The sequence below is a fragment of the Enhydra lutris genome, unplaced genomic scaffold (assembly GCF_002288905.1).
Source record: "Enhydra lutris kenyoni isolate GAN:26980312 unplaced genomic scaffold, ASM228890v2 scaffoldscaffold21, whole genome shotgun sequence".
In the NCBI taxonomy this organism is placed as follows: Eukaryota; Metazoa; Chordata; class Mammalia; order Carnivora; family Mustelidae; genus Enhydra; species Enhydra lutris.
Window position 1 is genome coordinate 64434104 of NW_019154105.1, and position 15757 is coordinate 64449860.

Genomic DNA, 15757 nt, shown 5'->3' on the forward strand with positions numbered 1-15757 from the left:
GACACCTGCTCCACCCGGAAGCAATCACCGGCATTGATGACAATCAACAATCAGCTCAATCGAGGGATATTTACCTCTCGAGTGCCACCCAGAACGTAAGGCACAGAGTGGAGTGCAAATATGACGCGGACACGCCCTCCGGAGCGCACAGACCAGCCAGGACCATTGCTGGCTCCTGTCTTCCTGACTCCCCCTCCCCTTCCCCCCATAAATCCTCCCCTCGCTACAGCCAGACCTGGATTTTGTTTCCATCTCTTTAGCGCAGGGATTCAGCTCCCCAGTGTAGCCCACTGCCCAACGACAGGGCCCCGGAGCCAAAGTGCTTGTGTTCAAATCCCAGTTCCAACCCCTATGAGAAAAGCACACACGTGGCACGCCCTGGAGTGCTATCCTCTGAGAGGCCAGCGTGCAAGGCAGGGAGTCGTGGCTGGCATCTAGAAACTTGGATTTCGGGAGGTTTCCCACCATTCCCTGATAAGAGTGGCTCACCGCACCTAACCCATCATGCAAAGAATGTAGTTTACACTAAACACACTCCTCCGGGTGGTCTGTGCCATGCACAGGATGCTGTGTGCCCAGCCCCCAAAGAAAGTCCTGGTGCTGGTCTCTGATGAGCTGCGCCGTCACACTCATTGCTCGACAACTCCGTGCATCCCGTGGGACTCCACCAGGAGAGGACTCTGGAAGCTGGTGCCCGGCATCCTCCAGACTTCGCCCCATGCACCTCTGCCCTTTGCTGATTGGACTCTGGATCCTTCTTGGTAATAAATCAGCCATGAGTATGACTATGGATGGAATCCTGTCCTCCCAGTGAATCACAGAGCCTGGGAGTGGTCCTGGGAACCCTCATGCTAGCCAGGCGATCTTGGGCAAATTACTTGGCCAACGTGTGCCTCGGTTTCCCCATCTATGAAATGAGGGTGATTTTAACATAGAATCTACGCCCCAGGATTGTGATAAAGACCACACAATTCAGAGCATGTCAACTGCTTAATGTCTGGCCCCAGCAGATGCTGAAACAATGTGAAATGTGGTTACAAGGTGAGGACACCTTGCCCAGACAGACGGGCCATCCAGGGAACGAGTCCGACAGCCTCCGGCCATACTGGGGGACCCCACACTGCATGGTGGTCTGGGCTACCAAGGCCAGCAGCCACCCCCTCCCCTTGGCTGTGAGGACAGCCAGACACCAACACACCAGAGGCAGGAAAAGGCACACTAGGGGGGGTCTGGGGGCTCAAGCCGTTGCTCTTACCTTTATCTTTTCTTCAACTGTTATGGTGAAAAGGGCTTTTAGCTGGGTTCTGTTCTAGAAAAAAAAAAAAAGAGAGAAAGAAAGAGAGAGAAAAGAAAACACTTTCATCAACAGGTGTTGGAGCCTGACACAGAAGGTATCATTTGCTGTATTTGCAACCGGCCATGTCTGAAGCCATAGGAGGCCCTTGACTATTGGGGGCCAGGGCTTGTGAGGATCTGAAAGTCCCTCCAGGTGGAAAGGTCTGTGGATCTGCAGTGTGTCCTTCTCTCCTGGATGCTTGTATGAATGGAACACCAGTTTCCCTAACTGGCAAGAAAGCACAGGCCGTGGGCCCGCTGGTAAAACACCAGGGGGTGGGGTCAGGCTGGACGGGGGCTGAGGACCCATGCCAAAGCTCAGGAAGGAAGCTGTCAGGCCAGCTATCTATCCACGCGCGCAGTATCTGAGAAGACGCACCAAGAGAACACACTTTGTTGGGGGAATGCAGGTGGAAGATCTCGAAACTGAGAGGCAGTACAGGGAGGTAGTCAGAGCCGGCTGCCTGCGCTCGCACCTGGCCCCGTTGCTCATCAGCAGCCTGACCGCAGGCAAGGCATTGACTTCTCTGTGCCTCCGTTTTCCCATCTGTAAAACGGGAATCCTATTCAACTCGGTACAGTTGCTGTGAGGATTAAATTAGCTAATCTAGAGTCTGGCAGTGTGCCGAAAGTATTGCTGGTGTTGGCTGTAGTCGGTGATGGCGGTGGTGGTGCGGTCAGGGTGTATAACCCGGCCTAGAGGCTTGGGGCATGATGTCCAGTGAGCAAGGCAACCCCTGCTCATTCCATCCCGGCTGCGGTCCAGCCAAGGTGCAGCCCCGACCTGAGCCCCACAGTTACCACAGCAGCACTGGGGCAGCCCAAAGCCATCACAGGCCAGCAGGACACCCTAGTGGAGGCTCAGAAAGGACATAAAAACACTGCAAGGTCCTTGTTTAAGGGAAAAAGGGAATTTTTAAAAATATGAGTCTTTAAAGAAAAGACACATATGAAACAATCACCTGTCCCCTCCCGTTCCTGGATTGTGTCTGTTTGGGGATATTCACGATACCCTGTGAGTTTCAGGGTTGCGGACCCGGCAGCCTGAGCCTGCATTCAGAAGCCCACATTCGATCACATTGTTTGATTCCCTTCTCTCCCTTTGGGCCCCTCCTCCGTGTGTTTTCTGACATCCAATGTCTAAGAGAGAATCTGCAAGTATGTTATGACGCTTGACTTCATCTCCTCACAAAACGTAAGTCCTCACCCCTGTGCTTCCTACAGAAATTTCAAGGCTTGAGAAACACGTTTGAGATCATGGCCTGAAGTCAGAAAACGCCGGCCCAGCGAGATCCAGGGATGCGTGTGTGAGGCAGGCAGGACGTTTCATAATATAGTGCAAGAAACTGGAAATGGCTCTGGGGCTTTCCCTCTCGACCATCCATCGCGTAGGGCCTGTTTTATCCAATCCTATATGAATCTGGGGTACACGGGCATGTTTGAGAAAGCAGCTTCCAGATCCAGACACAACGCACATCTGACGGAACCACCTCCGACTAGATGATTCGTGAGCGTGAATGACAGCTGTCCCCACCTGTAAGGGCCTACTTAGCCAGAGTGAGCCATTTTGTTGTTTATGCAGTAAACTTAGATTGAACCTGCCCCTCACCCCAAGAGAAAAGCGCTTAGAAACAGAATTGGTGAAATACGGCCAAACAGCCCCCGATAACGGAGTCCAGATTCAAGGACGTGTCCGGCCAGATGGAAACGTCCAATCAAGGGAAAGCGCACGTATTACCCGCCAGGGAGCGTGAGCCCCCGCCTTTTGGGCACCAGACAAAGGCGCCAATTCTAGCCAAGGTCATAGGCTGAATTAGATGACTATCATGGGGTAGAATGTAATTCAATTGGCCACCTGTGTGTGGCCAGGCTCAACCACATGCCTTTACTCTATATAAGTTAGTCTGTGAGACTGGGAGGGGTCGCCTCTTTGCAAGAGACGGCACTGGCCGGTCAGTTTGATTCTTGATGCTTGGCGTGAAATAAAGCTTTGCTTGACCTTCGCTTTCTATCAGTCTCGTCCTTTTGTCTACGGACCCTTTCACCACCCTCACCTGCTGGGGGTCCGTTCCCGGATCCCCCGCGGATGCCTGTGAAACCACGGTCAGTCCCCAACCTTAGACACACCATTCTTTCCCATACATACATCTCGTTTAACTGATGAGTTAGGCACAGTAAGAGACTGACAGCAATAACTAACAATAAAACAGAACGATTTTAACAATGCTCCGTGATAAAAGCTGTGGGAACACGGTCTCTCACTCATCCCTCTGTGAAGATCTGCGAGACAAAACGCCTGGTGACGAGACCAAGTGAGATGAAGGGCAAAGAGATGGTGATATCGTCTGAAGTTGCTATTGTCATTCAGACCACACATCAGGAGGATCTGTGCTTCCGGACCACAGCCTGAGGTGGGCGGGGTGAGGGGGTGGGGACTCCTCCCGTCTCCTCTGCTATGCTCACGCAATTCCAGAACGCCAGGAAGAGAAGAGATCGGGGGAGAATCTTCCCACTCCTCTTGTTGTTGGGGTGGGGACAGTGAAGCCCAAAGAATTGGCACTGCTTCTGAAACTCAGCTGGGCAGTGGTTTCTAGGCGCGGCCGTGTCAGACCTTACCTCCTCTCTATGGCCAGGATTCCATCCCATCGGGCTTGCACCTGTTTAAATCTGTTACTGTTTTCTCTTTTGTCATCTAAGACATCTTGGGACTGAATGACAAGCAGAGCAAACCATTGTTCTCATGTGCAGACTCAGCCTTGGGTCATTTTCAGCCCCAGATACACTTGATCTTCTACAGGTCATGGAGAAAAGCCTCGCAGTCACCCAAGCGACAGTCAAGTCCAACCAGATGAAACAACCTGAGAACAAAGTACAGGAGCTCCTTGTCAACTTCCAGCATGTAATCACTCAGCAAGTACTGGCCTCCCAGAACTCATCTCTCTGGCAGGAGCCAGGTCGGTGCCGTGCTGCTGGTCGACCAGAGCCTGCAAGCAGAAGCCCAGAACGCAGGCCAGTGAAGCTTGGAACTCCGGAATCTTCAGGAAGCAGGTGTGCTGTTCACGCTCCACCTGCAGAACTGCCCAGAGAGCCCCTGACGGTTTGGAAGGAGTAGGAAATTGTAGACCATTGCACACAGACACATCTCATGTACCCCCACGGAAGACTGGAGACATTGCCAGAAACATCTCCTTTATGTAGATGAGAAACCCGAGCTTCAGAGAAATCAAAAACTAAACCTTGCCCAAGATTCCTTAGTTTGCGGACTTGTTCATTCATCTATTCAGCAAATATTTATGCAGCATTGACCGTGCACGGCTCTACTTTTGGCACGGAGAATGCAGGTGTCAATAGGAAAGATGAGGTCCCTGTTTTCGTGGGGCTAATAGGGGTGGGGGTTTCCTAGGGAAATAAAGTCAGTATAACAGACAGGTGAGACACCAAGCAAAGGAACAGATGAGGGGCCCTGTAGTGATTGAGGAAGCCCCTTCGTGCCTCACCTCCATCCCACCTCTATTCCACCCCCCATCCCACCTCCATCCCTTCCCACCCTCCCTTCATCCTCCCCACCATCCTCCCTCTATAGCACACACCCACCTTCCCCAGGTGCTTTCAGGATCTTGAAGTCCTAATGCTCTGGCAGGAGGAGGTGGAGGCTTTGGTTTTGTTGAAGTTCTGAGTTTCTACCCTTGGTTTCTGACTGTTGCCTTCTCCCCTTCTGATTTTAACTCACTTGGTTTGTGTCCTCCGAAATTGGGACGGTATTTCTTCTGGGTGATTTTATCTCTATTTTTGTATCCTTTGTTCTCTGTTCCTGACTTTGTATCTAATTATTTTCTGAGACATTGGTCTCTTCTGACAGTTTGATTTAATAGTTTCCTTGTATCTAGTCTTTACGTTTTTGGAATCCCCTTTTTATCTCGTTTTATCTAGTATTTTTTTTTCTCTCTTATTGTGGCAGCAATGCCACACACAGATCCTTGGGACTTGGGTGGAAGGAGCTCGCAGCTGTGTGGTCCGATTAGGATTCTGTCCTGAGACCAGGGCAGTCATGCTCTGAGCCTCACTTTCCCCACCGAGCGAAAGGTACTTCCTCCAGAGGCCAAAGTCAGAACAAAATGACCAAAGTAGCTAGAGCATGAGCACCTTGAGGACAAGGACAGAAACTGCTCCTGCCTCCCCAGGATGTGAACGGTGCCGGGCAGGACACGCAATGAACCACATTTGATGCATGCACAGATTAAAAGGTGAACGAAACGAAGATACAAACAGTAATTTTGTTACAGGCTGAATTGTGTTCCCGCAGAATCCATATGCTGAAGCCTGGCCCCCAGCACCTCACAGCGCGACGGTTTCTGGAGGTGGGGACTTAACAGAGGTGAGTAACATCAAATGAGGCCATTAGGGGGGCCCTGATGCAATCTGACAGGGGTCCTTGTAAGAAGAGGGGATCAGGACACAGACACAGAGGGATGCCCACATGAGGACACGGGGAAAAGATGCCATCCGCATGCCAAGGAGGGAGGCCTCAGGAAGACCAGCCCTGCTCACACCTTGATCTCAGACTTCCAGCCTCCAGGATCATGAAAACATACATTTCTAGGCTGTGGAACTTCGTCAGGGTAGTTCCTAGTGAACTCATACAAACAGAAACTACGGGTTGAGTGCTTATGACATGCAAGGCACTAAAAAAAGAACTTAAATCTACTGACATTTTTATGATAATTCTACGTCAGACCCACAGGAGTTAAGGCATTACTAGAGGTCCCACTGAGATGCTAAGGCAGCCAAGTTCACAGCAAAATGTGTGAGATTCCGGGGCCCACCCAGTTATCTAGAATTCAGTATCAATGAAGGAAGGAAGGAGGGAAGGAAGGAAGGAAGGAGAGAGGGAGGGAAGGAAGAGAGAAGCTAAGAGATAGTGGTCTAAGTATCAAGGCTTCTAGAAGCAGAGTAAGGAGGACATACCTGTGCTGAGCTCTGAAAGGTGAGCTGGGCAGGAAGCATCAGGACCTCTCCACTCCCCACTTCTCCAGCCTTGATGGAAGCTGTGTAGCTGACCAAGAAGGAGTCTCCCACTGCTCAGAGAGAATGCACATGTGAGTCAAGAGGGCCCTTCCGCCAGACCCCAGACAAGACCCAGGTCAAAGGAGTCTGCCACCACAGACGACATGGCCAGCAAGGGTGCCGCTCAGGTCTTGGGTGCCCACGATGGGGACAGGGATTTGTGCGTGCCCACTCATGGGGTCCCTCTTCTTCACCTGGAAGAGGCTGTCAGCAAGTATAAGGAGCCAGTTAGGGCCCCCTGCTGCCCCCGGGCTGTCTTCTCTGGGTGCCCCCCCGGCCCATCCAGCACTGCCCGGGACTTGGCGGGTCAGTATTCCTGATCCGGGGTATCACTAACTCCCACACTTGGGAAATCCAGAACCTTTCTGTTTTGTTTGGAATCTAGGCAAGGATCTCTATTTATTCTCCAAAACTCTGTTCACACAACTAAGGAGAAGAGCCTTAGATGAGACTTGTGGGCCTCGGTGGACAGATGGACATGAAGCCCTATTTTGACCTCTCTGAGCGGCTGGTTCTGTGAGAATGGCAAGGGGCGCCAGGAGGCAGGACCCAGCACTGTGGATTCATGTGGGGTCCCCTTGGCCCACTGGTCTCTAGCTGGCCCTCGACGGCTTCATTACAAAAATTAATCGTCTGTATTTAAGGGAAAGCTTCCCTGGCTCAAAGCTCTCCTTGGTAAGAAGTCAGAACCGAACATCCAGGATCTCTGGAGAAGGCAGCTCTGCTCCCAGACAGGGTCTACCCTCAGACCCCAAGGTGAACGAACAGCTAGGAAAGAGAGGAACCCCAGATGTGGAGGGGTGTGGAGGGGCCACCACTGCAGGTTTCTAGCTTTGCAGGAGGCTGCACGTTCTCAGCCCCGCTTCCTGGAGGGACCTCGCAACTGATGTTGGAGACGGGTCCTGCCCACCTTAAGTCCCAACAGCGGACACTTCCCATGGAGCGGACGTTCTCCTGGGCTCTGGGCACCCAGCAGAGCCTAAGACACTTTGTAAACTAACACCGGAAAGACCATCTCTGTCGCGGTTCTGACAATAGCCTCTCACCTCAGCCACCGCATGTGGAAGAGCAGAAGGCGGGGTCTGGGGACATGGCTGCACCTGGCAATAGTGGGACACTGGCTTCTCGTCTGCACTGGGCAGTGGTGGGGCTGAGCTTGTGATACTTCCTTATTTTTTTTAACAGCTTTGAAATAAAACATACATATCACTCAGTCCATCCATTCTAAGTGTGCACTTCGAGGGATTTTGTGTATTGAGAGGTCTTTGAGCACACCGCAGTCTGATTTCAGAATATTTCCATCACCCGAACAAGAAAGGCAGTCACTCTCCCTTGCCACGCCAAGGCCTAGGCAACCACTAATCTGGTTTTGGGGGGGTCGGGGGAGGGTAATAATTTGTTCTTTCTGGACATCTCCTAGAAATAGAATCATATAATATGTGTTGTCTTTGATATCTTTCACCGAGCAGATGTTTTCTGAGGTTCCTCTATGTCGTGTGTGAATCTGTAATTCATTCCTTCTTATTGCCAGTTGTCTTCCACTATAGGGACAGACCCAGGATGCCTCTGGAGGGACCCCAACTCCTTCTGGACAGTTACAAATCTCAGGGTGGGGGGAGGAGCTGGACAGAATAAAATATTAAGAAGAGCGCATATTAACTTAATTTGAGTATGTTGGACTTTTGACTTCAAACTTACAAGGGCAAACATGTTGATTCCTTTTGGACTTGAATATACTTGGGTTCCTATTTGCAGGGAATTATTTCCTAAGGTTTTCATTCCTCCCTGAGAATTTGCAAAAGGGAGGTGATGGCAGGTCACTGCTGGAAGACCTTTATGCAAATGAACTCAGTGTTGGCCCCTGAGGACCCTGCAAATCTTGTGACCCACCTGGTTGACATGCGCCTTGTTGACTAGTGGGGCAAGACTTGACTGAATGGTATCAAAATCAGAGAATTCCCAGCCTTGGGTGCAGTGTACCCTTTGAGTTATTGGGTAATGCAATGCTCTGAGTCAAAACCTTCACAGGACAGAAAAACCACCTCTTCTACCCACCAGCAGTCCCCAAGGGACAGACACAGGGTTGAAGGGTGAGTGGTTTGGGGGAACAGGGCTGTCCTGAGTCCTGACCAAGGCTGATCTCCTTCCCCAGGGGACCAAAACTGATCTGCAGATTCGTGAGAAGCCCCAGGAGTGTGGAGAACAACACACGAGGTCCTCGGCAGAAGCTCAGGCTCACCACACACCCCTGACGTTTCAGTCTGCAAGCACGGGCGCCCTGCCTGAAATAGGGTGGGTTTCTTCCCAGCACTCCTCACCGGGCAGCGCACTCCACCTGATGATGGGAGGAACTGACCCAAGGTAGTGGGCTGCTGGCTCAGGGTGCCAGCCAGCAATGGACAGTGGGGGACAAAGCCCATCCTGCTCTGTGGGTCAGAGACTAGGGCTGCCTGATCAGCCTAAGCCTGTCCTCCTGCTCTTTCTCCACCTGTAACAGGGGTCAGACTGTAGCCCTCAAATGCTGTCATGTGCTTCATTTCTCAACACATGGAGACCTCAAAAAAAAAAAAAAAAAGTAAAGGAGAAGAGAAGTGAACACCTATATTTTCATGCAATGATAGATCGTGAAACTCACAAAGACAGCGTGAGAAAAACAACTGAGATGATTCCACAGTGAAGGTCCTGTGATCGGACCTTACCTGATGCAGTGGCTTGTCACCCTCACAGCCTGTGCGCCAGACCCCCGGCCCCACAGGGAGCCCTGAGGTGGACGGAGGAGACCTCATAGCCTGCGATGCCCAGAGCAGGAGGCAGAGGCTGAGGAGGTGCCCTGCACCTGATCTGCTGGGGAACGAACAGGACACCACTTCCCCCGCAGAGCCATCACCTGTGCTCCATACAAGACACACACACACACATACACAAAACCAATCCACAAAATCACTACTACTGATATGGGGACCGCTTCTTGGGTCAGGCTTTCCGTGAAACAACTCCCTTCTCCTTACAGCCCCATCCTGAAACTGTCACTGTCACCATATCTGTGGGACAGAGAAGAGGCTGACACTCTGGGATGTGCAGCGGGCACAAAGCTTGGGGTTGGTAGGGCTTGGCATGCAGCACTGACCCTAGGCCCCGGGCAGGTGATGTGCAGGAAGGCAGGGAAGTGAGGAGCAGGGGAGGGGGGCCTCCCAGGAAGACACCAGGGCCTGAGCAGATGCCGACGGGCAGGGGAGAGTGACAAGTGTGGTCTGTGTGGCAGGAGCGCAGACGCTGGGAGCCACAGGGGCTATGAGAGGAGAGAGGCAGGCCTGCTGGACCAGGGGCTGGGAGAGCGTGGGGAGGGCCACAGGCAGAGCTGGGGCACATGGCCTGCTCAGTCTCTGCCATGACTCTACGAGGTCCTGACAGTCACACGTCACATCCCAAGTTCAGGAAAACTCAGTAATTTCCAGAGGTGACCAGCTCCGAAGTGGCCAAGTGAGGAGTAACATTAAGGTCCATTCGAGATGGAGTGTGTGCTCTGCTCACTCACTTCAGGACGCAGTGGGGGGGGATGGGGGATGGTTATATTTCCATCTTTGAGGGAAGGCCCTGAGGATCTCTTGGCTGGGACATATCCTAGCAGTTTTTACGATGTTGCTTAAACCACTGCCGGCAAAGAGGTAGGTGGCTGCCTGTGAGCCAACCTGGTAGCTTCTGTCAAGAGGATGTGGTCAAGCAGGACTCCAAGGCCCTATCTAGGCTCAGAGGGAAAGCATGGCCTGACTGGTGAGCTACGCGGGCTCCGTGGAGAAGTCAGTCCTGAGCATGTGAGAGTATCCACGACAGCACGAGGGTCATGTGGTCTGTTCCTCTGTCAATGAGACAGGGACTCGGAGTTAAAGAAGTCTCACCCTCCCAAGAAAATGGACAGTCCTGAGGTCATGGTAACAACGAATCCCAGAATTTGTTGAAATCTGCTTCATTAACCAATGACAGCTTGCTTCAGGACACACGGCTCCAAAGCCAACCAGGGACGATAGCGCTCAGAACGCTAGCCCCTTGGTGCGGAGGTACTCCAGGGAACACTCGAGAACACGCACGAAGGTCTCATGCGCATGCTTCCAGGGCCAGTGTCAAACCACTCCCACCTCGAGCAGCGCCCCCACAGACAAGCTCTGCATTTCACTGAGGGATGAGAAATCTGGTCTGGTGGTGGACAGAGTTTGGCTATAAACTCTGTTTCGTTATGTCTGGAATTCTTCATAATAAAAATTGATACACTAATAAAAATACTAAAAATACCTATTTCTTAACAACTCCTCCCCCAAATCTGGCCTCTCTCTAACCTCAGTAACAAATCCAGCTTTTCGGGTGTGGATATTGAGTGCTGGTCTCCTTTTTCAATACCCGATCGTCAAATCCATCGTGTGTGAACACGTCACATGTTGAAGAACACTCCTGTTGCATATCACACACTCCAACAGCGTCTGTAGGTTCACCTTCCCTCCCTGACTTCATACTCGCCACTATTACCTTGCAGAAACTTCTTCCTGAAAGCCTGGAATCCCGGCATGGTCTGGTTTCCCGTTGAACCCCTAACGGAGAGGCCAGTGATGTTGTCGAATAGGAGCAGATCGGAGAGGTTGGTGGCCGCAGGGGTCCTGGTGTTATCTATGAGCAGTCTCACCTGAGCTGTCTGCGGTTCGCTCTGCCCGGAAACCTAGGACAGGAGATGACAAGAGGGCAGCTCTGCTGGCAAGTCCCACCTCCTCATGTGACCCCCAGCTCAACCTGCGTACCACCCGTCCTCGGGCAGAGGGAGGGCACAACAGTCACCCAGGGGCTGGAGAACTTATCGGATCTGATTTCAAAGGCCCCAGGTTATGTTCTGACTCACTCCTGCTAAGCTGTTGCGTGGTGACTCTTTCAAAGTCACAGGAACCCTGAAATGCAGTGAAATTGTTCCTAGACGGAAACAGAAAGAAATACTGGAAGCACAGAGCCAAAGTCAGGTTGGGGAGATGGTAACCACTGGCATCACCAAGAAAAAGCAAATAATGGCTCCTTCTCACACCATCATTTTGAAGGCTCAGCCATGTCCCAGAGCCCCGCCCAGGGCGTCTGACTGCCATCTGACCTCCAGGATGGAGCGAGCTGGCAGGTCTCCATCCTTCTGGCCAGTCTCCCCCAGGCAGGCTCTGCTTGGTCATGGATTTGAACAGCTCGGCTTCTGGAAGTTGTCCGGTAGCCCCAGCAGCTTGGCTCCCAGCCTGGGCTCTGCAACCTTGCCCCATTCCCACTCTCAAAGCTCCTCCCAACACCCCTGCCCCGCTTCTCCCAGCCCTGCTGGAACAGACACAGAAGCTGGGGAAGGAGGGAAGCAAGGTCTGTATATGCAGATACACACACACGCGCGCACACACACACACACACACACGCATGCAGACAACAGAAACAGCTCCAGGAGGGTGCACGAAAATCTGGTAGCACCAACTCTATACAGGAAGGGGAAAAGGACAGCTGAAGGCCTGAGATAAATTGAGGCTCATACAGCAGAGGGCTAACTCCGCAGGCGTGGACCGCCCAGACCCCACCCACCCAGAGGAAAAGGACTGACTCCTGACCAGCTCCTGGGAGGTTGACCTGTAAAGCACTTGGACCATCCTGCCTGAGAAGAGCACCTTTATATACCTGGGGCCTCGGGCCACCGCTGGCTGTGATTGGTGTGCTAACCAGTGTGATTGGAGGTGGGGGTCTTGAGCCAAGCTGTGTCAAGAGGACCTCTGGAGCGGCTAGAAACCAGTTACCAAGGTCAGCCACACAGGCACTGCCTGTCTCCGTGAGGGACCTGCATTAAAACCCCTGGACATCAAAGCTCAGGCGAGTGTCTCTGGGGGACAATACCTGGCATAGGATGTCACACATCACTGCTTTGGGAAACGAAATGCTGGCCGCAGGATTCCACCAGGAAAGGACAGTGGGAAGCTTGTGCCTGGTCTCACAACCCCGTCCTATGTGCCTTTCACTTTGCTGACCTGAATCTGCACGCTTCTGCTGTAAAAAATTGTAACTATAACTGTGAGTCTAACGGCTTCCTGGGTTATGTGAGTCCTTCCAGTAAAGCACGGAGCCCGAGGGAGGGTGGTCCTGGGGACCCCCAACACAGCAATAATGTGAAATGCCACCTCACGGGGATCAGTAAAGATCCAAGACTTTAAAAACACTGAATAAAATTTTTATACCACCAAGCACCATATCAATGTTAAAACCTGAAAGAAAATACATCATTCTTTCCGTCCCCTTCTAAATGACCACAGTGCATTTTCACAGACAGGAGTTTAATTGTTACCAAAACTCTTGGTCCTGGTGCCATGATATGAAATAGAAAATCCCCTGTACTTTATCCCTCGTGTGTCCAGACACAGGTGGACAGCCCCATGACTTGCCACTCCTTATATACATAACTCTACCCAGACACGATTTGGTCAAAATCCAACTATTTTCTCTTCCACTATGAACCACCTATGAACACCTACCACGGCACACTTCTGAAAAATCACTCCGTCCTCAGCAGTCCCTGGAACATCTCTTGAGATGTCTCTGAACTACAATAAAATACAGAAACAATTAGAACATGAAAACCACTGCATACTATACGTGTTTCATGAAAGTACAAGATGTTAAAAAAAACTAAAAATAAGGAAATACATGTACAAGATGAATTTTGAAAGGAAGGATAGAGATTGACTTCTGTAGTCTAATAACTGCCTTAGGTAATCTTGAAAACTTTTTTAGGAAATCATTTAAAGGATTGGAACTTTAGCCCCTGAGTAGGGAAGAACGTGGGCGTGTGGTCACACTGGAGCTCTCCCCTAGTCCAGGGGGCTCATGTGAACAATACCCCCATCATGGGAACACCAAACACCGGGGCTGATGCTCGGGCGAGAGGAATGGGGCACGTGTTTATACCGCTGGCGGCAAATCGAGCCCATTAAAGCAGAACTGGGAGCCCTGCTTCAGAAACTGCCTCCCACCGCTCAGATTCACACCCCCTCTTCACCTCCAATACTAGATCCTTCGGTTTCGAAGGAATAAGCTTTTCTGAAGAACGCAAGCCCGTGGCATCTGCTACTCAGGGGGCCCCAAACCAGTTTCTTTCCAACTTCTGATTCCATTAAAGGACCAAACGTGCGACTTACCAGGCGGTGTGTTACAGGAGACTCTCTTTTAAACAGAGTCTTCTTGGGCCACGAGGGTGTGAAAGCAAGCACAGACTGAGTTCTTGGCCCTCTAGAGGGTGCCAAAGTCGGGAGGGGATTAAAGACTTCACTTCTCACGCTGGATTTCCTTCCAAACCATGCTCCCACTGCAAAACAGCAAAGCGCGTGCGTGACAGAATGCAGGAGGCAGTAAGACGTGGGGGTGAACTCAGGACGTGGACCACATGCATGAGGAAGGCCCCTGGAGGGTGTTTGCTGAAACTGGGTAAGTGAATGAATCAAGAAATGAATGACTGCTCATCTCTTTGCCAGGAAAATGAGGTGTGTGAGATGTGATCCCCTTGCGGTGGGGAGGGAGGTGGGCTATGAAGCCTAAAGAGAATGCTTCTCAAAGAGTGTACCGCAGGCTACAATGCACAGTCCCTCCCGGATCTACTGAATTAGACCAGCCAGTGGGTGAGATGCCTGGGAGATTCTACCAGATGCAAACCGGGATTTGATTAAGAATGACTTTATTTTGGGGGTACCTGGGTGGCTCAGTGGGTTAAGCCTCTGCCTTCGGCTCGGGTCATGATCTTGGGGTCCTGGGATCGAGCCCCGCATCCGGCTCTCTGCTCAGTGGGGAGCCTGCTTCCTCCTCTCTCTCTCTCTCTCTGTCTACCTCTCTGCCTACTTGTGATCTCTGTCAAATACATAAATAAAATCTTAAAAAAAAAAAAGAAGGACTTTATTTTTCAGTCGTTCTTAGGGTGTTATTGATAACAAGATCTTTGTAAGTGCTTCTGAAAACTTTTACAATTTCAGAATCCACATAGGAAGAAAGAAAAACTTGAAGAAAAAAAAAAAGATGTAGAACTGGATCCTGGATAACATTAGAATCTCATGCCTTATAGTGTCTGTGGTTGAGTCAGGTCAAGGTCATGACGTTGGAACGGGGATCTAAGTGAGCACGGGGGACTCGCCATGGAAGCAAGTGGGCACTTTCCCAGGCCAGCTGTTGACTCAGTCAGGAGTGTCTGAGTAAATCCCATGGGTGCCAGGGAGATGGGACATCCATTTCTGGACCCTCACCCTGCCCCTCAGGCTAAGGGACATGCTTTCTTTGCAGATCTGCTGGATATAAACCCTTAAAGCCATACTGGGCTTTATCTCTGGTGCACCTGCTTATGCCCCCTGGTCCTCAAAGGCCCAGCCACAAGCTCTCATGAAGACTTGAATGAGGGCAGGTGTTGACAGATAGTACAGAAGAAATTCATGCTATGAAGTGACTATTACCACCCAGCAGGTCACCAGCCAGTGGCCTCCCCATTCTTGCCACCAGCAAGTGGGCCCGTCTGTACCATCTGTGCAATTCTTTGGTTACACCCTCACTCTTCTGCCTGTGGCTGTCACATGCCTGGAAGCCTCTCCTTCCATCTCCTGGACCTGCTAGATTGTCAGTTCTCAGGACTGTACTGAGGAGCCCCTCCTCCAGGAAGCCTTCCCTGAAGCCTCTCTTAGTGGCCTTGCCGCTCTGCCCCTGCTCTTAATACAATCACAGAGTAGTAGCCGGGCTCCCTTTCCCCAAGGAGTTTGCCTGTTGATGAATAATAGGTCTCTAGGAATGCAATGAAATCACCTAAACTTACAGTACTCAAGAGAAAACACTGAATTTTGTAAAATGTCAAGTCTGCAGAGGGTAACAAAAGACACAGGAAATACTTTTTAACTCCCCAGTAAGTGAGATCTGTAAAAAACAAGATCCCCGAGGAAGGTGTATTCACAATCTGTGCCGAGGAGACTCTGGATGGAAAGACGGTTTTTCACCAAAGCCCTTCCTCTACTTAGGAAGTGTCCTGCTCAGTTTATGCAGACAGAGCAGGGCCAACCTGGACCCAAGCCCATCCTGGTCCCCAGGAGGCAGAATGGGGCTCAGAACCCAGAATGCTGCACCCCAGCCCCGGGGATGGGCTCGAGGATAGGCACCAGCCTCAGGCTGAGCCCACTGGTCTTCCCTGGAACTCTCGCCAAGATATGCGGAAGCCTTCCGCTGTATAAGTATCGGGTGTGCGGCTCCCAAAGAGCTTCCAGGAATGAGGGAATCAGAGGAAAACAGAGCTGAGACGCAGAGAGAAAGGCACAGCCCTGGCATGCCGAGCCCCTGGACCAGCAGC

At 51.4% G+C, this 15757-nt stretch overlaps 1 protein-coding gene across 1 annotated transcript in view; it reads right to left on the bottom strand.

Moving 5' to 3' along the window:
- LOC111149087 (EvC ciliary complex subunit 2) overlaps window positions 1-15757 on the bottom strand; it is a 117295-nt gene that overhangs the window by 97382 nt on the left and 4156 nt on the right. The window contains exons 3-7 of the mRNA XM_022506000.1: window positions 13584-13750; window positions 12921-12989; window positions 10918-11104; window positions 6301-6410; window positions 1256-1309 (exon numbers count right to left, since the gene is read on the bottom strand). Coding sequence (XP_022361708.1) covers window positions 1256-1309; window positions 6301-6410; window positions 10918-11104; window positions 12921-12989; window positions 13584-13750 — 587 coding nt within the window. The remainder of the gene's footprint in view (window positions 1-1255; window positions 1310-6300; window positions 6411-10917; window positions 11105-12920; window positions 12990-13583; window positions 13751-15757) is intronic.